Consider the following 22,920-nt stretch of genomic DNA (forward strand, 5'->3'; position numbering starts at 1 on the left):
CAGTACACGCTCTCAGGGACAAAAAGGGCCTCTGAAGGATCTCAGGGGCCTCTGGGTTGAATCCTTGTTAAGGAACTGCTCATGATCTCCCGGCTCATTGCATTCAGTAGGTCCCTGCCACCAAAGGGCGATGTGCTGTCATTCCTCTCCTAACTTCTGTGCTCCTACCCTGATGGACAAATCAGGCAGCCAAAGAGACTCATCGGTTGGGGCCTGGTATTATCCCCAGCACTTCCGTAAGCTGCAGAAGGCTTCCAGCAGGTTCCTGTCGTGGCTTATCCGCAAGGAGGATACATCTTCAGAATCTTACCATCACAACACTTCACACTTGCGCAGCTTCACAAATTCAACACCTCAGGCATTCCCAGTTTGCAACCAACACCAGGCAGATTAGAACTAACTCCCCACTTCAACAATATACAGCAAGTATATCTGAGTACACACATTTCATCTACAATATTAACAAAGCACGCACAGAACCACATCCAATCACATGCACACAAATATGAATAATCAACATTTGCTTTTGTGAGGAAGAGGTGGAAGGGGAATATCAGCATTTGGTTATGCAATCTGCAAGTTCAAGGTCACCCATGCTGTTTGCTACGGCTTGCTAATGCCAGTTTTATTAGAATACCTTATGAGCATCCCCTTCGCTCATATTTAATAATTCATGTAATGCAGGCTCACAAAACAACTCTGGCTTTAAGAGGCTGACAATGTATCAAACCTCGTTTGCTTTGCTCCAAGCATGCCGCACTATCTCTAATTTCGTGCAAGGTCAGAAAATCCCCTTACCCTGGTTTCATCAGGCCCTATGTGAGACTGTCAGAGGAGAATATTTTTAATGCAACCCTATGAAAGATGACAAATACCTACCATGGTTTGCTAGTGTTTCAGCTCTCTCTCCCTCCCTTTCTCCTTTTCTCTCCTCCTCGGTGTCTTTGCTAAGCACTGTTTTGCCTGACAGAACCTCTTCATAAGCCTCTCAGTCCCTTGACAGCTCAAGAGTTCATACAGCCAAGATGCTCTGGGAGTCACTCTCTGTAATTCACCTGCAAAAAGAGAGACACAACTTGAAACCAGAAGAAACGGTGTGTTAATTCCACGAAGTGTTCAATGCAGCACATTAAGTCAAACCACGGTCTAAGGCAAGCAGGCTTCAAGATGGGGAAGCAGTCACTGAACCATTTATTCCTGAACAACGAGCAGATGTTACTGTGGAAAGCTGCTTTTCGTAATGTGCCCACACGTATGTAACGACTTTCCCGTGCCAGTTAGAGCTTATCTCAGTGCGGTTTGTCAGCCACCTGGCAATCTAAGTTTCTGATATGAGGAAGACGGGAAATCCAACATCTCAAATATGCCCTACATGAAACCAGCACAAGAAGTCTCTACTTCTATGTCACATGTGCATTAGGAACCAAACACACAATAATTACTTTTTGGTAATTAAATATCTGTTGAAATCCCCAGTGCAGCCCTCGATCCTGAGCATGTCAGATGCTGTACAAGAACTAAGACTTCAGGTAGCAATAATTTTAAGTTGTTATTTAAGAAAAGACAAGCACATTATAACAAACTGAAGATGTAAGACTTGTGAGAACATTCAGCTGAAATCATCCACACCGCCTTTTCTGCCCTGCACTGCTTTTCACAGCACACAACATTTAGAAGATCCTGCAAGAGCAGCACCGCTGCACTAACCCAGGACACAAACACCAGCACCGGCAGCGTAAGAACCGCAGCTGAACGCTCTGCGAGACAAGGGAAGATCAGAATAACAGAGCAGGCAACGTGAGAGAGAGGAAAGCATCAGCTCACCGCACAGCACGACTCTCCAGGCCCTGCAGAGCAGCCCTGTTTCCCTTTCACTGCACATACTGTAGCAGCAGCTTTTCTGCAACGTTCTGAAGCAGCTGGAAACCCACTCAGTAAATTTCTGCAGACTGACACACACAGTCAAATGTTTTCCTTTTCTCCTATACCTCGATCCTCCTTCTCCAGCAATATGTTGCATATTGTCTGTCAGAGAATCCTGACATTGTTAGAGATGAAAAGCATGTTTGGCAACAGCAGAGGGATAGGCAAGATGACTTGAAAGCCTTGTAGATGCTTAAACCTCAGGGGTGTGACAGGGAATAATTAAAATGTTGCATCCCATAGCGATTTGAACATGCCAGGGGAAAGGCAACAACAAATCCTGATTCACTATTTTCCTAGTTAAGAAGAAATGAAGCGGGTTTACAGGACCAACAGCTTTGGCAGCAAGTGCCTAATAGTTGTTTGTATCTCCACTGAATTTAGGATGTAGAATTGGGTAAAACAAAAAGCAGCCAGACAAGAACACTGTGCAGGGGCCTGTCTGCTCCTGCAGCTAAAGATTGCCAAGGAAGAAACCCCAAGAGAGTTAAACGCGGTCATACTAAAAATACTTGGGAAAAGCAAGCCAGTGAAACCCCTGAAGGACCTCACTTCTCACAAAGGCCACACATCCCACCAAGGTGTACCAGCACGCTACCAAATCACTTCCGAGAAGCGATCGAGGAAGGGGATGTTCGCTCACAGGACCAGATTCTTCTCTTAAGAGATCCTGAAAGCCAAGCAAGGGGCAGCTGGGAGGAAAAATAAGCAAAGATTACTGCTTTGGCACTGCTTATTCGATGAGCTAGTCATAAGCCCTTCCACATTTATTAGTCTTTCACCACCCTTCAGAAGCAACCAGACTCTTTGAGGTCTTTTTGTTTTACTGTTCTATAATAATAATATGCTTTCTAAGTCAGCAGATGGCAAGCTAGAGAGACTTTTATGAGACATGTTTCCAGATCATCTATCTATTTCAAATTAGTTCTCTCTTCAAACTAAATTCCAGCTATCTTCACGTACTCTTCTTCCCTGTGACTCCTACATTTCACATTTTCAGCTTGCTATCTCCTCTGGTAACTGTAACTTGGCAATTCCAGCAGAGAGAAGGGCACTGGAATGCGCTGCTGACTTCAGCATATACCCAGTGCAAGGTCTCCAGACTCCAAGCAGCTCTCCAGCCCAGCCTCCCTCCGAAGACTACGGCCGTTGCTTATCTGCTTGTACAGGGTACTGCAAGCAGATGGACTAAGATAGCCAGCTGGGCAAACTCTGGTGCTCCGGGGAACTGCTGAGCAGACTGCTGTCCAGAGGGCAGGTCTGCAAACCGCCTCCCCAGCCTGCCACCAGCCAGACCTCAGGGTGCAGTTCTGGATGTGCGAGAGCTTCTCAGCGGTCGTGGAAAACCTGAAACAGACCGGTAATAGATGTTTCACAGCTATGATGAGGGTTGATCTTCTGCTGGACAGATGAAGCAAAACCACCACCACCTCTCAATACTCTGCCTTCAGTGGGTAGTAACCATCTTGTTTTCAAGACAGGTTCAAGTTTCAGTGGCAAGTAGTTGTTGGACAAAGCTATTTACGAGTTCAATTCTACCTGCCCTTTTTCTCAGCAGTGAATGGCTGAGGCCAGGGCATATACAGTTGAATTACAAAGGGATCTTTATTATAGAACTCAGAAAGCTGGAAAAAACATCCTGAAAGTTGAGTTGAAGCTGATTTACGATGACTTTCAAGTCATTAACATCCTAAAAATATTGCATAGAAATGCACACAGGAGTGAAAACCTAATATAGTTCAGACTTTGGAGAAAATTTTCAATAAAAGCACTAAGCAGGAGGGAGTTTACTATAAAAGTGCAGACACAATATACAGAACAAAGTACATCTGACAGCATGCAGAATTAAATTAAGGAAAACTAAAATCAAATCTGCTCCAACCATATGGACTAAGGCAGCAGAACATAGCTCAGCACCAAACACATCAGAAAGCATTATGTGAAGTGAGCAGCAATTCCATAAATCCAGCAGCCTCATTTTACTACCAGGCTACAGCAGGATATTTGTCCCTGCATCCTCGGGGAAGTAACAGCTGATGCCCAGACTGAAAAGCACAATATTAAAATGCATGGTTGTCTTACCCGGGGGCTGCCACCCACACTTGCAAGACAATTTCCAGGAAAAGCTACTAGCACTACCAAGACCTTGGCGACTTTGACAAAGTCACTTTACCTCTGCATCATGTGGCCCTGAACTGCAAAACAAAACTAAATACTGCCTCCAAACCAGGTCACGGGGGAGCTGAGTTGAGTCTGCAATGTGGTTTAAAGTCACTGGGGATTTGACACATTAGAAATGTTATTAAAACACCATGACAGTCTAACAATGTTTCCATTAAACATCCCATCCCTCACAGAGGAAGTTTATGCTTTGGCACAAGACAAACAAGGAAAAGAATTTCAGATGAGGCCTTTGTAGTAGGATATATTCCTGCATCTGGCAGTTGTGTTCCCATGAGACAGACATTTAAACAGCCAGAAGTAACGAATATGCTGAGCTACCTCTGAGTGCCTGTGAACAGAGAAGTGAAGAAGCCGGAGGAACAGGTACCTGCACTCCCTGGGGACCGAACGCCGCTCGGTATCCTGGTACCCCTCGCAGCACAGAGCGGAACTGCTGCAGTCGGGCAGAGGAAACCAGGGTCCCCGGACCCCAGGCCTCCAATCCCCCACCTCAGCGAGCTGCTCTTGGGCACCTGGCCAGGCCAAGCAGAATACCGTGAAAATTGGTTTTAAATGCTACATCAAGAAGGCACATACCAACAATATTCAGCTGAAGCATTAAAAACACCCTCCACCCTTTTAATCTACCCTTACACCAGTATCTGCCCATGAGAACTACAGTTTGCAGTGTACACCACCTTAAGATCACTCGCAGTTTATGTTAACAGAGCAAAGACAACTAAGGTTGCTAATAACAAACCAGTGAGTATCTAATACAGCCTGAGGTGTATCAGACACAGTAACAGAAAAGAACTGGAATTTATATCCTTTGTTGTTGCTTTTAAAAGTCAGAATAAGAGGCTTGCGACTTTAAATTGCAAGTTTATTTTAACTTCTGCTTTGCATTCAGGAGACAGGTAAATTTTTTGTCACACTGTATACAGTGCTGCTCAAAATATGTTGTGTTTTTCTGCAGTATAATTTTGTTGCTGGCCTTCTGCCAAGAGTCTTTCTGGCAGCATCTCCCACAGTTGGAAACTGTGTATCTGGGTCAGAAAAGACAAGCCGCTTTTCAGAACAGCTCAATACATTTGGCAGAGATGCTGGTATTATAATTGAACTCTTTCAGCAACTCTTCCTATCGTGTACCCAGCCGCCAAACAACACAGGATCTGCAATGTTGATTAATGTCAAAATAACTGACAGCGAAATATCAAAATAGTTTTCCCTCATGTTAAAAGTATCAACAAACCGAGGGGAACAGATAAGGAATACAGTTCACGAGGCTTCAGTGAGGAGCACGGGGCAGAGAAATCTGCAAAGTACGACTGACCTGCCACTCACGCAGATATTTGCTACCTTCAATCCGAACTCCCCGTACGCTGTACAGAACTGGTTTCTTCGTTCTTCACCACTATATGAAGAGAAATCCTTGCCACTCACAACCATGCAAGCACTCTGTAAAGAAGTGCCATCGTAACACTGGGATACATATTTAATAATGCTCAGACTGCTTCCAACAATACGCTCAGCATTCAGTTTCACCTGGAGACTGTATATTCATAGGAGTTTTATTATTTTCCAAGTAATGCAATTCCTGGCAAAGTTGCATCTGGGTTTAGACGCCTGGAATGTTCCAGCCAAATGAGTAATTACAAACCAATACTACAGTTAAAAGCTGGAAAGGTACTTCCTCTGGCAAATTCTTACACTTCATACAACAAATACTTGAGTCTACTATAACTCCTGCCTGTTCAGTTCTCACAGCATTTTGAGAAAAGGCTCCAGTGGTCCGAAACCTCCAGGAGTAGCCTCTGCCAGGCAGCCCCAACACCCAGCTTTAATGAGTGCCAAAGCCAGGGTAGGCACGTACCGGAGAAACAGATCTGGAATCACGGCGCCTGGGATCACCAGAACGGAGGAACCAAAGTCACCTTCCAGGGCCCAGGGCTCAGACAAAGCTCACAGCGCAAGCAAAGCAGCAGCCCACTCCTCACCTCTGAAGAGCTCCCGGAGAGAATCCAGCCGTGCCAAGGAAGACAGGCACAGACAGAGAACCTGGGGACCCTTGGGTCAAAATGCAACAAAGCACTTGCAACTGAAAATGGGTGAACATACGGATTCCCCTCCAGGTGGTGGAGCGAGGAATGCAAAAACAGCCAAAATAAATCACACTGGTAAAGGAATTAAAGAAGTTGAAGAATTAAATCCAAACAATCAAGTAATCTAGATTATTTTATTACAGTAAAGCAGAACAGGAATGTGCAGAGCATACCTCGTATTTTTAGCTCCTGGAAAGAGGGTGAAGAAAAGATGGTCTAAGGGAAAATCATCACTAGCCTAACAGGAAGGTTTAAAAAGGAACACAGAGGCACAGTGTGAGCATTTATACAATCATCTGCAGAATAAAATGGTGTATTTTATATAGAATCACACCATCCAATCTCAGGAAGAAATACACATTAGTAGAAATAAATGCAGATATGAAACTATAACGTATAGCAAAGAAAAGTAGTTTTGGAAGGAATATGAATCTTTCTCCCTTAGGAATTCAGCTACCGTTCACTACTGCGGACAGAAAGATACACCACCAAACTCACTAAGTGGTCTTCAGAGCAGCACACCAGTTTCAGTCATCAAGGTGGTGGGGTTTTTGTTTTGTTTTTATCTTTACACACCTCTCTCCAGATTTTCGTATGGCCTCACATTCTCCCGGCACCTGCACAATGCCCAGCACACCAGTCACAGCGAGGCTACAGAGGCTCTCTTCGGAAACAATTTTGAAAATCCCTTCATGCCTTGGTATGAGTGTCAGGACACAAAACTGAGTAGAGACAGACCAAGTGCAAAAGAAGAATTAAAAACTGGCTGTTGACACTTAAATAACAAATTGACACATGCACATTAATATAGTTTAATGTATGTCCTACTCAAACAGTCAAACATCCAGAACAGAACTGCCTGTGAAACTGAGCACTACAGAAAACAAAACACCTTCTTTGCAGGTTATCTTAAAAAATAAAAAAAAAAAAAAATCCTTTAAAAAAAAAAATAATCACAGATTAGATAGTACATGAATAATTAATAGCAAAGTATTCAGCTGAGACATGAGACAAACCACCAGTGGATTCTCAATGTCTGTGACATGTTAAACTAAATTCTGACTTCCAGCATCCCAGCGCAGGCATTCCTGTTCTTCTGGCTAAACTGGACAACGGAAACCTGACACTACTGAGCAGCACACACCCGTTTGTGAAGCAGTCATTGCTTGACATCCACACTCAAAATCATCTGAAATTCATAACACAGACTACACTCATTTACAGTTGAAGAATTAACTAAATTAATAAAAAGGATTACATTACACTGAAATGACACTCACCATCTGCAGTGTCATTTTTCCAGAGACAGAGCTGGTTTAAGCAAAACTCTGGATCTATTCCTGAAATTACATCACATTCTCCAGAAGAGAATCACAGTTCTGCCTCCTCCACCACCAAAGCAGTTCCGTGCCGTGCTGGGCTTCTCACCACCCAAGCCCTGCCCCGCGCTCACATCCCAGCACTAAAGCACTTCAAACTCCTAGATGCTTTCTACATTTCCACTTACTTACCTGTGAGGCTTTCTTTGCTCCACAATCATCGCGGGAAGCAGCCACAACGTTTAAGAGATTAAGAACAGGGACCTTCCTCCTCTAGCACCCTTCAGCTGAACTGAAATAGCTGCAGTGCCCCAGTTTCTCCCCTGCTATGATTCATACCCAGACTGCAGGGTGACCTACGCCGCAGTCCACCAACAAACTGCGCTCCGCACGCAGCCGGGGTGGGAAACGGCCACCCAGATGTCACTCCTCCACCGGGAAGAACGCGTGTCCTATGGAGCTGTGCGGCCAAAGGCACACGCCCCACCTCCCAAACTGGGAATCACGGCATTCCCTCCCTGTGCTGGGAACAGAGGGAGGAGAACAAACTGTGCTACAGTCAAACCAGACCTGCCTGTACCGGTGGTTTGCACTTTCCATCAACTGCATGAGGCAACAGCAAAACAGGTTTGCTCTACTAGCTGTTCCCCGTTCTGTGTCTCAAGCTAATGTATATGTTCATAATTACTAAGATGAAAGAGAAAGGTTACGTGGATCCTAAACCTCCGTGTTATAAATAAATTTAGTACTTTTGTTACAAGTAATACAGGGTAAATACTGTATTTGAGAGTCACATTTTTCTGATGTTTACATAAAGTTTAAATTTCAACTTATTAAGAATTTTTAAGAATAAACTATCCTTCCATCTAAAATTCCAGCGATCCCTTAATGGCAAAACTTAAGCAAGGGTTCTTCCCTAGAAGTTCTTCCTTGGTGTCAACATGTAAAGAAGCTGGCATTTTCAATATTGCAAATCCACACTGGCTACTGTGCACATCTGCCTTTCAGCCAGTTTAAACATTCATGACTCTCCACTTAAATGCATTTTCTAGTACATCAGTCTTGCTGCCTCAGTGACTTTTTTTTTTAATTAGAGAGAGAAGATTCAAAAGGATTTGGAAGAGAAGACCACTAGACTCTGTAAGTATTGTGCAAAGGGCTTTGTGCTCTCAGCAACAGACATCCTCCATCAGACTTCTACCACGGTTTAGTTCCACTACGACTACTGAACAAGCTCAGGTTAATTTTTTTAATTTCTGCATAATTGGCTATTTTGTCAAAGAACATCTTATCAAAGTCTCTAGGTTACTAAAAGCTTCTGTCAGGGTTTTGTCTTGCCACCTCTCATCCACCTAGCCCTGTTATTTTCACTTTGTTTCTCTCTTCTGCTCCTGTGTCTTAGATTATTATTTCCAGGGAAGTCTGAAGCTCAGTGTCACAACCTGTAACGCCACAGAAGCGTCTGAACCAAAATCTGCGACTATGGTCTTGGGCTGTTTCAGAAACAAAAGCCTCCTCTTTGGAGCCACTCGTGCGCCCAGCGCTGTGGACATGACCCGCGCAGGCTCACCAGCCCAGAGGGGCAGAACCCCGCACCGCTGCGTCCTCAGTCCCCGCTGCAAGGGCTCGCTGCCGCCCGCAGCAGGCACCCAAACAGAACCTGCAGTTTAATTAATCAGTTTCTTCCACATGACTGACTTGAAATTGATTTTAAAAGCCATTCACACAAAAAAGACGGGAAGAAGGGATTTTTAGTAAAACTGTTTCTAAAAAGCACATGATCCAAAAAAAACAGTATTCAAAGCCAATGAAGCAGTGTTGGTAATGGAAGCATTCGGGGCGAGAAGAGCAGAAGAAATACTATCTGCCAGGCAGAAGCTACCAAGTTTGGTTTCAGAGTACAGTGCAGGACCCTCTGCAACAGATGCAATGAGGATATCTCTCTAGGGAAGAGTACTCCGGCTGCCATCGATTTTCAGCCTCAGAATGCAATTATTTACTTCAAATGCACGATAACCTTAGCAAAAGATTTGAACTGGTTTATTTAGGTATGAAAGCTAGCAAGGATACCCATGCCGACAGCAAAACCCAACATCTCACCAATGCGCTAGATGGCAGAGAAAGAACTGTCAGTCTGACATTCGTGACTTCAGTCCACTATTTGTGTCTTGAACAAGATTTTGTAGTAGGAAGTCCTAGCTTGGCTAAGAGGAAGAAAAAGAGCCACAAACATATTTAGAGATTTACAAAACTAATATATATAAAAAAAAAATCCTACTTCCCTGGAAAACCATGAGTCTAAAAATATTTTAAATTGGCTTAATCCAGCACCTTCTTGCCTCAGCAGATCTACACTGCATGCATGTGCTGTCAGACCTGCCAACTCCAGTTGCAAAAATCATCTATTATTCTCTCCAGTTAGCACAGCACAGTACAGCTATGTAAAAGGAAAAAAAGACAACTGTAGCAGGGACCATCAGCAGTGGCAATGCTCAGTTTGAAGACCACAAGCTAGGTTGCAAAATTAATTTCTCAGTTTAAGTTATACCTGTCAGTCTCATCCTTAGAATTTCCTTCCTAAAATGAGTAACGAATTCCACAGCCTTTTTGTTTGCTTATTTTTGGTATGATACTGAAATTTAAAAAGTTAGCAAAATTACATTTAGGTGTCTGTAGCACTATATTCTCCAATGTCTTTGGAGAACACAACTGTGTAAGTAATTGATCTTGAACTTGAGAAGTTACATTCAATCTTCTTTTATCTTCTGATTTTCAAATAAAATCTGGGGGAAAAAAGAAGCTATTGGTATAAATCTGCCAGTCCCACCTGGATGTCATTTTTAAGAACACAGACACAACTTTCTTGGTTTGGTCTCTTTTCTTTAAATTTTGTATAGGTCTGTGAATGAATTTCATGTCTCTCCACAGATAATGATGTTATCTCCCACGCGTCACTTTTAGTTCTTCGCTTGTTAATAGAAGGCTTCCTCAGTCCTTGCCATTCACCACTGTTTTCTTTAGATCCCAGTAATCAACATCACACCTTGTTCTCTGTCACCGTGAAGCAACACACCTCTGAAGAGCAAAACACAAGGCTAGGATCAACATCAGTGGCTTGTGGGCCACAGGCTTGCCACAAGCCACAGGAACCCGCTTCCCGTGACTTTGTGGAGGTTAATAACATGATATCCAGGTTAGGAAACAGCAGAGCGTGACAGAAAGCTGTTGCAACTCTAGAGTAAAAGAGGGCGCATGCCCGTTCTTCTTCAAGCGAAGCACACAGAGCGTGCAATCAATAGCAGCATTCAACATGCTCTCAGCTTTGTGGGGAGGTGGATTTACAACAACAAAAATCTCACTTTCTCCCCAAAGCTCACTTCATACACTACAGCTGCTAAAAGTAACACTTGAAATTACTATCAGGGGAAAGACTAGCGAAAAACAATCTAAGTTAGTTTATTTTGGGGCATTAACTGCATTTTGTGTCTAGCCACTTCAGTTCCCCTGATAACAGGAAACCTGCTGTTCCTAAAAGCAACATTGATGGGATTTATTTCATTTTCTTTTTCAAAGAAGGTGCACTTGGAAAGCCACAACCTGTCAGGGTAGGCAAGTGCACAGTTCAAGATGCAGAGGGCAGGATCAAAACCAGAATTACAAAACAGCTACTATACAAACCGTTGGTATTCTCCTAAGCTCGGCAATAGCCTATAAAACCTTTCATCCCTCAGTGAGAAGCTATGTGGAAACCAGATTAGAGTTTTAATGTTTTTATTGCCGGCCTGGGCACCTATGTAAATCTGTGTCCATGTCACAACACCATCATTATTGCAGGGTACCACAGCAAGGAGAACAAGAACCAAAGGGACATGAACACCAATCTCTGCTCTTGTCAGCACAAAAATCCTGCTTGGTTTTTACAGTTAAAAACTGTACTTTTAGTGGTAAAAGAACGTCAGATTATAAAGCCGTCAATCCAGCTCATTCCACAGATTAAACAAAATTCAACTCTAAAAACCGAAACTTTGGTGTTAATGAGAAAAATCTTGTTTTAAATTTTTCTCTTTCAAAGTACACAGATGTGTTGCTTTGAGCACTGTAAGAGCACTTGCTTCTGCTGTTTGTTACAAAGTCTTTAATTCACTTTGCATGGCTCCTCCATTGCGGACACAAGTCTCTCTGTTGGGCCTTCTCAGTGATATTTGGAAGCTCCTACACTTACTGCAACAGAGCATTCAGAGGCCATAAGAGCCATTTTTCAAAGTTAATTCATCGTTAATTAACTGCAGAAATACATTAAAGAAAACAGCAACACGGTGAAAGAACATTCATCCAAAGGCTTTTTGCGTGTTTCGAGAGAAACAAAAAGAATTAAACCAGGCTAGCACTTTTTCACTTAGCATTTTGCTCTAAAGCATTTAGAACTCATACACTGCAGGGCCAGGAGAAGACTGCCATAACCTCCAGCACAGGACTCTCGACACAAAAAAAGGCTCTCCCTGAAACTTAGTGGACAAATACTACCAGACAGTTTCATGCTTTACCAAGACAAAATCCACAAGTTAAAATTAGAATGATGATTTTTGCAGGCACTCAGATGTTTCTGTTCTAAATTTCCTAGAAATCGCAAATTACAACTTGGCAGACTTTAAACTGACCCAGCACAGGTCTTCTGGAATCCAAATCATATTCTGTCGTATTACTCTGCAAAACTGTTAGGAGAAAAAAAAAAATCATGCCTTTCAGCACATGGTTTCAGACAAGTGACAGAGACATTCTGTTTATCTCTCTGCTAAGAACAAAACCTAAGCAGTGTTTTTCCCTTTTGGAATATCGCCATGAAAATTAAAAGCTAATAGAGGAATCAAAGTTATCTCCATTGGAGAATAAGTATAGTTTGCTGAATAACACTACTTACATAACTGTATTAATTCAAAGCGGTTGTACTATTTTTTTTTTTCATTTACCATGGGGAGAACATATATCGCATTTCTTGACTCTCTGATCTCATCCTTAAATACCGCAACTAGATACTCAAAGTACGCAGGTGTCTCCAAGCTGTTTTGTGGAAGCAACTGGCAATCCCTGAAAGTTCACTAGCGTTGTCTCTGCAGTCACTCAAGAGATTAAAGTTTTTTGCAACACCATGAACAATAAATTGAATGAAACAGCTCAGAGGTTACAAACCAAAGAAATCTGGGAAACTACTTCTCCATCTACCAGTAACCAGACAGTATTACTCAACATTCCACTGCTAACCTGTGGGAGACAGCAATCTTCAGGCTGGACTTCCCAGCAGACAAAAAAACATTACCCAGTCTCTTCCATTTCGATTGCAGTATCAAGCTTCAACGTGCTTTTATTAGCAAAAAAATACCAGACCTCAGCTACACACACAAGAATTTCACAATACTTCGTGAACATTACTTCTGCAGTTGCTGTAATAGGTGTAAATGTTACACTGTCTGCATTTAGAAGAGACCCTGTTGCCCAACGACTTTGGTGACTTGCCCAGTGCCACAGTAAATCAGTGGTGGGACTTGGAAAAGTAGTTAGTTTTTCATTGACCATCCACACCAAGCATGGAGCATGCTCCTTTCCCTCCTTTCTAGCTTTCCACCCTTCGGCTTCTTTAGCCTAACTTGAACAGACAGCGCGTTGCTGGCTGCTTCTTCTATTCAGTCGCTCCCTCATAGGACCACAGCCATCCCTCACAGGCCAGCTTGGCAAACTGTCACAGTAAATGCCTGACAACAATTACCTGCAGATTCATGAGATTCAAATTAGCAATTCAATATCTGAATATGGTGTGATTAAACTCAGGAGTCTAATTCAGAATGTGTCCTATTTTCAGGCATTAAATTTTTTGAGCACTCCACTCTTTTGAAAGTCAAAGTGACATGGACTCAGGAACCTTCTGTGTCTTTTTCAAGAGGACAATAGAGTCCCTCTTTTGTTAGGCAGCAGGACACACACGGTCTGTTCTCAGGAAGAACAGGAGCCAGAAAAGTAAGAACATTTCAGGACACTAGCAAGGGACCTGAGCCTTTCCACAAGAAAAAGGGAAGCTCTGCAGCCCTACTCTAGAAAGCAGCCCGCTCACTCCTCAGCATGGAACATCTCACTCTGGACACCAAAAAACGAACAAACAAAACAATCAACCAATCAAAAAAACCAGCCTTCACACTAGCTATTAGGTAGCCATCTAAAACACCCAAAAAAACAAACAAAAAGGATGGAGGGTCTGACAGCATCTCTCTTACAAAGCAGAAACGAAATTGGCAACTCCTGGATGACCAGGAGTGCGCTGTCATCACTTCCCCTGTCTGTACCCACACCACAGGCCTCAGACAGCACCTCTTCAATCTTCTCCACACTAAGCTGCAGCCATCCAACAGCAGTTTATAATTTCTGGGAGTTCACTCAGGATGGCTACTTTGATCCTAGATCTGCTGACAAGCAGACTACAGAGTGTGTACTTCAATATGATGACCCCTACAACAAGCCCAGGTCTGCCAAAAGGCCACTTGTCATCCCTGTTGATGCTACTTTTCCTCCTTCTAACCCCATCTTCTCTTACGCTCCTAAGAAACAGAAGAAAAGCAAATGCACACATGTAAGAAACATGCACTGCTGTCCTCGGGCTTCATGCATTCTGGGTATCTGGATCTCCAGGTAAGCAACTTTATCCCCTGTACAGCAAACACAGAGAGGTATAAAAGCTACGGGCTCCTCTCCTTCCCCCCACAGCAGCCTTAACAGCTACGCTGTTTAATCGCTGTTTAATCGCTTCCGTGCTGGAATATCTGCAAGCTGCTCTCATGCTGCAGTGCTCAACTGCCACACAGAGACTGGTTTTGGACTGCTGCAGACTGGAAGCACGGCACCAGGGGAGAACAGCACAAAGGCCATACCAACCAACCCTGCATGAGCTCTGCCTGCTCTCCCCCTTCCCTCCAGCCTCCCTGTTCTTCACGTATCAGCAAGAGAACGGCAAGTTTTTGCAACCTCATGACAAACTTAGAAGATATTTTTCTTTCTCAACAAGAGCAGCTAAAAAACATTTTTTCAATCTTTTCCACACCAACAACCTTCTCTCTGCACAATTCTGTGAATGAACACTACAGAGTCCTTTTACAGGATAAAGACTGTCAAGTTTTCTGATCTGTTGCAACATTGCGAAATATCAAGAAAACTTAAGACTGTATTTTGTCCACGCATATTATCAAACTACTATCCAATCTACCAACACAAGTGCTCCTACACATGCACAGAAAAAGTCTTTTCAGGAGATATTCCAGACTTTGCTAGAATAGGAAATTTTCAGTTGGAAGAGACCTACAACGATCATCTAGTCCAACCACAACACAAGAGAAGTGCAAAATAATGGAGACAGAGCAAGAAAAAGGAAAGAGAGGGGAAGTACAGCAAATCCTTGCACTTCTCAGCTCTCAGCCAAAATTCAGTCTTCTGTGTACTGTGTGTAAGACTTGCTACAGTACTGTGTGATGAGGGTAAAGAGAACTCATTGAGACAAGGTGCACCTGCTAAAACTGGCAGTAAAACCAGTCGACTACTGAGAAGCAGTAGTGCCCAGCGCAAGCAGAAAGCAAGTCTTTGTTCTTCCAGCACAAGAGAACTTCTTTACTGTGAGTACCACACACAGATCAAACATTTACAAGCAGAAGTAAAGAAGCTAGCCACGGGATTTATATTAAAATAAAGATTACAGATCACAGTGTGAAAGAAAACAATAAACGTGCCACTGAGTCCCATGCCCAGACAAGCTGTCCTTGAGCAGTTCTTCCTCTGAAGGAGAACTGCAAGGAGGCTGCCTGAGCCAACAGTTTCTACAGCAACTGCAGAAGCACCAGTATGATGATATCCAAACCCTGCAGTAACTGCAGAAGCATCAGTAAATGGATACTCCAAATACCAACGGAACATCTGACAGGTTCACCTGGACTCTCTCTACCTCCCTGGGCAACTCATTGATCCCAGTAAGCTTAGCTCAACTCTGTACTTGCCTGTTTCTCTGCACACTCTTTTAAATCCTCTTTACCCTTAATATTATTTCAGTACACTCGTTCCCCTCCAAAATTTCATGGAACTCGACACAGTCATCAGAGCAGGTTTTGTAGGCATAGTGCTGGAAGGATGACCGACATCATCCCGTAAGGAAGAGACCAACTGCATCTCTGTATGGTGCTGCTGCAACTTCTCACCGAGGGTGGAATGCTGTTATGACAATGACGCTATGCTTACGTTGCATTACTAAAACCACACTTGGAAGCATCTCACAGGAACCAAAACAGAGGTATGTTACCACCCAACTACATGGAAAAAGCAGATCCATTTGTACATGCAGTTGTTTAACACTAATGCAGAATCCATATTAAGGAACACAAAACACCGCACCTATGCACTTGCTAAGTTTTCAACCAAGAACTGTAATTTATTGAAGAATGTTTAGGGCAGGGCCTATCTCCTTTTCTTTTTAAGAATCTGCTTTAATAAGTGACAGTGCCTCAACAGTTGCAGCTTTATCAGTAGTTCCACATAAGCGCTCTTTGCAAGAGATTTTTCTCAACTCTGCAGTCTTACTTTGTTTCACAGTGAAACTTGGCATGGAGCTCAGGCTCCTGACACATAGCAAGAGGTTAAACAACATTGCTCGTTTGTTTTCAGCAGGGTCGGGAAGTCTCCAGTCTCAGGTTCTTCAGAGCTTGGGATGGAAGGGAACAATATACACGTCACAATTCAGGAACATTCGGTAATCAACCCCGGTCTGCAAAGAACAGGGTTAATCAGAGAACCGTCAAAGATATACTTTGTAAACTGCTCTTATTACTGGTTTATTACATGAGGCCACATCCACAAAACCAGATTTTTGGTCCAAGAGTTCACTACTTATATAGTGCTGACTCCCAGCTACCTGCTTTAAACAGTATCCTTTATCTCACCGGCTAACAAAAGGAAAATCACTGATTTCCCCCCAAAGATAAAGCAGACTGTACGGAAATAATCAACCCGCAAAAGACAATCTTATTCCTACACTAATGTTAATAGAAAACAAACACAAAGATGCAAGTATTTTGGTTTTATTTTCATGCCTTTTGTCATGATTGATTCAAATAGTACCATCACTGTTTGGACAGTGACAGTTGTTTTTTCCAAAATGTGAAGTACTGTGAAATCTGAGTGGAAAACTATCTTGCAAGTTGCTAAAGCATAAGCATGCAAAGACTTCTGGATCAAATTCATTCCTTAGCAGACTGGTTTTGAAGGAATAACGACTACAGTTCCAGCCAACCATTTTCAGTACAATGTAATACAAAAAAATTATCCATTTAGCAACTACAAACAGCGTCAAGTTTCACATAACTTGCCAAGACTGAAAACTCAACCAAATTTTTTAAATTGTTGAAAATACCCCCATTACAGGAGGTTCTCGTTCGCCTCCAAGGTGGGAGTCATGATTCCTTTCTCGTACACAAATTTAGACAACTGTGTTCTCTCTGCAGCCTCCTGGCCATCTGTAGAGATGAGGAGGTGTGTACAGATGTGGGCTCAGAGCAAAGCAAGCTACTTCTCTGAGCTCATATTTTTGGCAGTCACCGATTTCACCCTCACCCACCAGAAGCGAAGTTATCAGCCTTGTCTCCCCCCCACCTTCCCAGTATTTGCCTTTCTTCCTGGCTTTTCTAGAACACTTGTCACCATATCTATCAGAGTACATTTATTACTGGTTTTAAAATAACAGTTTCCTTAAGAGAGGGAAACATTTCAAGCCTTTATAGGGGAACTTCAGACATGAAGAAATGAAATTTTGCCATAAATCAGTGGCAGAACCTGAAAAGGGGGCAAATGCTCCCCTAATCAACACTCAGTTTGATCACTTTCTTCACTGTAATCCAGTGAGACCTTCTTCACTGGGTTACGATGTTGCTCTGTGCCTGGTATCAAAGAGTTTACTCACTGGGCTTTTTACCAGTTTCCAGTCTTAGCAGGAATGTTCACAATTACTCTGGGCTTGACTGCGATGCACACAACATAACATCTCCAGTTACCATAAACAAGAAACACCACATTTCAAGTCTACAGAGGCCCAGTGATGCACCCAACCCCCCTTAAGGTCATCCAAATGGCATAGCTGATTACTTTAAAGAAACAAATTAAGTCTCTATACGATTAAAGACTTGGACAGCATGACCGGGTAACCAAAGAAGCCCTGATGTATTTGTTAAGTCTAATTGTCTAGACATCAAATCAAGAGATCATCAAGCATTAGGATGTTGAATAGCTGCTTACTAAACACTTTCAGCTCTCTGAAAAGATGACAATGGCTAAGAATCTGTGTCATGGAAAAGGTGCTCCTCAAAGCAGAGGTGGGGAGAAATCAGTTCTTGGGCATTTATGCCTTCCTCTCATCTTCCGTAGAGCTAAACCAGCTACGAGAGTAAAGGGAAAAAGATTACAATCAGAACTGGAAGCAGAGTAGAATCCAGACGTTCCCTCAAGTGTCTGTACCATCTGCATTTACAAAATAATTCCAGCAGATATCAGAGGTTACATCCGAGATCTCATATCTCAGTCTAGCAATGTTAAATGTCTTCATGAGGCAAACAAAATTTGCCCAAGCTCCTTCACTTTAGTTAAAAGTCCAGCCACCAGCTCCAATAGGTTCTCAGGTAGGATTTCAGCCTAATTTACTTAGGGAAAAAAAAAATTCTCTAGTTCTCACTGCACATATTGTTCAGGAAAGGAAGTGCAGAAATCAAGAACTGAGGCAATATAGATTTTTCTTTCTCTTTGTTTCAGGGTGAGGAGTCACGTACCTAACATTTGTCTAAAGTATTGCTAATTTACATTAACAGAAGACACTGCCTATGCACTTTTTATGTCTATATAAAGTGAAAAAATAAAAAATAAAATAGGCTGTCAGGTTACAGAATCACAGAATGGTCGGGGTTGGAAGGGACCTCTGTGGGTCACCCAGCCCAACCCCCTGCCCAAGCAGGGTCACCCACAGCAGGCTGCACAGCACCGCGTCCAGGTGGGGCTGGAATATCTCCAGAGAAGGAGACTTCACAACCTCCCTGGGCAGCCTGGGCCAGGGCTCCGTCACCCTCAGAGGGAAGAAGTTCTTCCTCGGGTTCAGCTGGAGCTTCCTCTGCTTCAGTTTGTGCCCGTTGCCCCTTGTCCTGTCGCTGGGCACCACTGAAAACAGTTTGGCCCCATCCTCCTGACACCCACCCTTAAGATATTTATAAGCATTTATGAGGTCCCCAGGTTTCTAGAATCCATCTCCATAGTACAGTGCAATCCAGCCTGAAACTTCTCTTACTGCCCTACTCTAAAGCTGGCTCTGGTGCGCACAACTACCATAGCACATGATATTACCGGGCTAAACGCTTCCTAGATTTTTATGGGTAGCTTCCAATCTCAATTTTCTCTACAAGCACTTTACAGTCTCTCATATTGTACTTTATGGATTCCTTGCAATCCCTTCCTTTCAAATATCTTACTTGGACCCCCATGTTGCCTCATCATACCAGAGCCCTCCGCTTCCCAGTGGCTGCTGCTATTTAAATCCTACTCCGAAACTGATTAAATGCTAACACACATTAGTCAGCACTTTCAGATCCACTGATAACATAGTATTTGTTTCTATGGTTAACAAAAACATCAGCAACCCAATCCCATTCATCTTATCTCCATAGGGTTGCACAGGTTACACCATTGGACTCTTTATGATCATGCTATGTAACAGAAACAGTACAGCTTCCCTCCTGACCACTGACTCACATGGGACAGAGAACTCCAGTGTCCCTCCGCCCTTTTTTTTCTTTTTAATGCAAGCCGTAATCTGTTTTTCAAATGGGCTGATTTGCACTTTCTTAACTGCAGGCTTTCACCCAGTCTCCAGGTGATCTGTTTAGTACCACCACGCAACGACTTGCTAAGCAGGCTGGAAAGAGACCATTCAAGTTAAATACCTTCTTTATTCAAGGTACATAGCAGCTAGCAATTTGAAAACTGCCACCTATTTCAACAATAGCAACTACATTCAGTGGGGTGCAGCATGCCGGCTTGCTTCCTTGCTGAGATTTGTATACTCTTTTTAAAGCGCAAATACAAGGACATTCAAGAGAGATACCATGTTTATGGAAAGGGTTGAACAGGCTCACAGTAACCAGCTTCGGCTGCTACACCATAATGAAAGACAGAGCCACCCAATGACCTGCAACAAGTAATGACATTTTTTATGCCTCCTCCAAGATTAACCATGACTTATCACAATCAACTGTTACAGGACCCACCCCCTTTACAATATAGAATAAAAAAGGTATACCAGTTTCACGATGTCATTGGCACTAGGATAAACCACTTTGTGGCAAAATCTCACCGGAGGAAATCAGCAGTGTTGCGTGCCCAAACAGACCCTGCTCCCAAGCCTCAAGTCTTCTCAGCCTCGACAGCGACTGTTTTACCGAAGCTCACTGCCAGCAACACGCAACCCCTGTTTCCCAAACAGCTTCACAGAGCCTGTGCGTCCGGGCCTCACACACCCCCGTGCTCTGCTTGCGCTCTTCCAGGAGGGCAGGTACTGCCGGCTGAGAACCAGCATTAGGGGAAGATTTTGTCCAGGGTCACAACCAACTGAATTAATCCACGAGCCTGGGAGAAACATTTCCACTTGAAACACCATACCTGTGTCTCGGGGAATACTGCAGACACTTTGGGGCCCAATACTTCAACCATTATGCTAACACGTAAATTTGCTGTACTGCTAGTCAAACAAGAAATGCGTTTAGTAAAAGTGTCTCCCCTCCCAAGAACCTGAGGAAACAGAGCAGTAAAGGCCTCTAAAATGATCTTGCCCTTTTCTGCTCCTACTACGGGGCAATTTCTAAGAGGCACACCAGTTTCTCACCACTGAGTTCATTTGCAGTCAAGCTAACTGCCAAGTTCTGCTTCAATCACCACTGTTTCACTTCTTCAGCACTCACTACATCAAAGTTTAAAGCCTAAAAATCTTCATCGATTACATTTTTTTAAGATTTCTTCAAGTTCTGTGACATCTGATTACCCACTAGTAAGCGCATTCTTCCCAACCAGATATTCCAACATGTAATTTTTCAATAAAGCAAATTTAAATGCACAAAAAGAGCAAGAAGCAGCAAAATTTAATTTACTATGATAGCCAGACACACCCCAATTTTATTTTATTTCTAAGCATACAATTAAGAGTAATTTAATTTCCCTATGTAGATATTACATGAAAGAGAAACATTACTGTAAGAAGAGCTTACTACTATTGGTACACAAACCTTGCAACAGATAAATTAGAGCCTAGTAAAACAGCATATAATTTACATTTTGTTATGTCAATCACGAGTAGCATTTTGAGGCTCTTAAACAGTATGCCAGACCACAACATAAGGGAACTAATTTAAATCAACCCATGCAGCAGGATCACTTAAGTTTCCGCAATCCGAGAGATCCCCCCCAAAATGAGTTAGCAATTGGATTTCACAAGATTATTCCTCTTCAATATTCATTTACACCTTTAATTTACCAGCATGTTACGAAAATATTTTACTACAAGAGAGTTATAAAATTCTGCATCGTTACAGAAAAATTAATGAAGTAAAGCAACAAGGGCACGGGTTTTAATAATCCATGGCCTTTACTACTTGAGAAGCCAAGCAGTAATCCAGCAGCCCCGCTCAGCTGCATGGAAAATCCACGCGCTGGAGCAGTCTCGGGTTCTTGGTTTTAGCTAGCAGAGAAGGAGGAACAAAGCAGCCCAGTACCATGCTTTACATACCTTTCAGTAACAGCAGAACAAATGACATACCCTGAATTTTTTCTTATGCTTTCATAAGCAGCACCTTGTCTACATTCCTATATGGCATAGGAAATCACCGGAAAGGTCAGCATACGCGTTGTGAAGCAAAAGTATGAACACAAGGCAACAGACCAACACGGAGCTGGGTCCAAGAATTCTCTGTCCTCTTCCACTCCATGACATTTAGAGTGAGAGTACCAGAAACATAAAGTAATTTAGCTACAAAATAAAGTCCAAAAATCCAAAGTGCAAGAAGTTTACGTTAACACTCATATCATTCATAAGACTTCCTATGCATGCTTTTTCTTCAAGGGACGTAAATTAAGGTTTTCAAAAAAGTCAAGTAGAAACACTATCCCTCTGTGAGTTGACACAGCGTATGTGCCACTGTCTATGTTTTCTGTCATCATTGCTCGGTAAAAGACTTGCACATAAGAAGAAAAAACTACACCAGTGCCAATAAATTCAGAAATACAACTGAAAAAATATTCTCTCTGGTCTTCTAGTTTGTATCAATTATCGCTTTTAATAAAAGAAACAAGCAAGTATTTTCACATAGAGCAGCCTAAGCTTCTGTTTCCTTAAATATGAAGTACAAAGTTTCTATTTGTCAAATCACGCTGCAAGTACAACAAATGTACTCAAACTGTGATTTCTAAAGAAATGTTTGAGACTTGCATTTTTCTGTTGTTTAAATGTGCAACTCTTTTTCATATTGCTTTACACAGGAACTTTCCTTTTGATTTCATCACTGCAGCATATAGAGCAGTAAAGCAATCTCTACTTGCCAATATTGCTCAGTTTATAGCAAATCCAGGACAGCACATCAGCCAAGTGCTCCTCCTGTGTATGTTGTTACAACAGCAAAGTCCTCTCTCCCCCAACCTCAACACAAAGCAAGTTGCAGAAATCAAAATGCTATGCTAAAGTCCTGTCGGCATGGCTACACGTACCATAAATCCTAACTCACCAAGAGCTGAAAGTCCTCCCAGGGAGGTGTAGATTGAAGCTCTGCATCCTCACTGGCCCAGCATCTCCTGCAGATGACCAACACATTCCCGGGTACCCTCCTCCCAGCTGCTCCCAGTACTCGCCCTCACCCAGCCCAGCCCTCAGAAATACACAAACTGCCACTTTTTCACTGTTTCATATTTACACTCAGGCATGTTGGCCACTTCTAGGTGTATGTACATCACCACAACCAAGGACAAGCCTCTGCAAACATCTATGTTTTAACAGATACTTCAACAAGCATACTCACAGTGGCTTTTTACACACTCACAAGCTTGTTAACCAGCCAGGGCATTTCCCTCTCCTCTCTTTCCAGCCATGGACGTACTCTTCAAAGAGCTCTATTTACACGCCAAGTTACAAAGTTCAGCCGCTTCCAAAGCAACGTGGAAAAAGTGCAGCTTTTACGACTCTACAGAGAAGTATTTCACAACATGAAGCAGCTTCTTAGACTACCTTTTTTTTTCTTTTCACTTCCACACAGGACTTCACAGTTCAAAAAAAAAAAAAAAAAAAAAAAAAAAAAAATCAATCTCAGTCCACCCAC

The 22,920-nt window shown here is 42.7% G+C and overlaps 1 protein-coding gene across 18 annotated transcripts in view; it reads right to left on the bottom strand.

Moving 5' to 3' along the window:
- Nucleotides 1-22,920, bottom strand: part of STRBP (spermatid perinuclear RNA binding protein) — a 78,311-nt gene that overhangs the window by 52,675 nt on the left and 2,716 nt on the right. For 10 of the 18 annotated variants that reach the window (XR_012765842.1, XR_012765844.1, XR_012765843.1 and 7 more), the window contains exons 1-3: nt 7,700-8,675; nt 6,765-6,910; nt 880-1,055 (exon numbers count right to left, since the gene is read on the bottom strand). Coding sequence is in view for 14 of the 18 variants with exons in the window: in XM_075439202.1 (XP_075295317.1) it covers nt 880-882 (3 nt within the window). In the remaining 4 variants the exon portion in view is untranslated. Of the gene's footprint in view, nt 1-879; nt 1,056-6,764; nt 6,911-7,699; nt 8,678-22,920 lie in introns of those variants that run through there. The other 8 variants (XM_075439205.1, XM_075439195.1, XM_075439190.1 and 5 more) reach the window with 5 other exon arrangements.

Source organism: Opisthocomus hoazin, chromosome 19, assembly GCF_030867145.1.
Source record: "Opisthocomus hoazin isolate bOpiHoa1 chromosome 19, bOpiHoa1.hap1, whole genome shotgun sequence".
NCBI lineage: Eukaryota > Metazoa > Chordata > Aves > Opisthocomiformes > Opisthocomidae > Opisthocomus > Opisthocomus hoazin.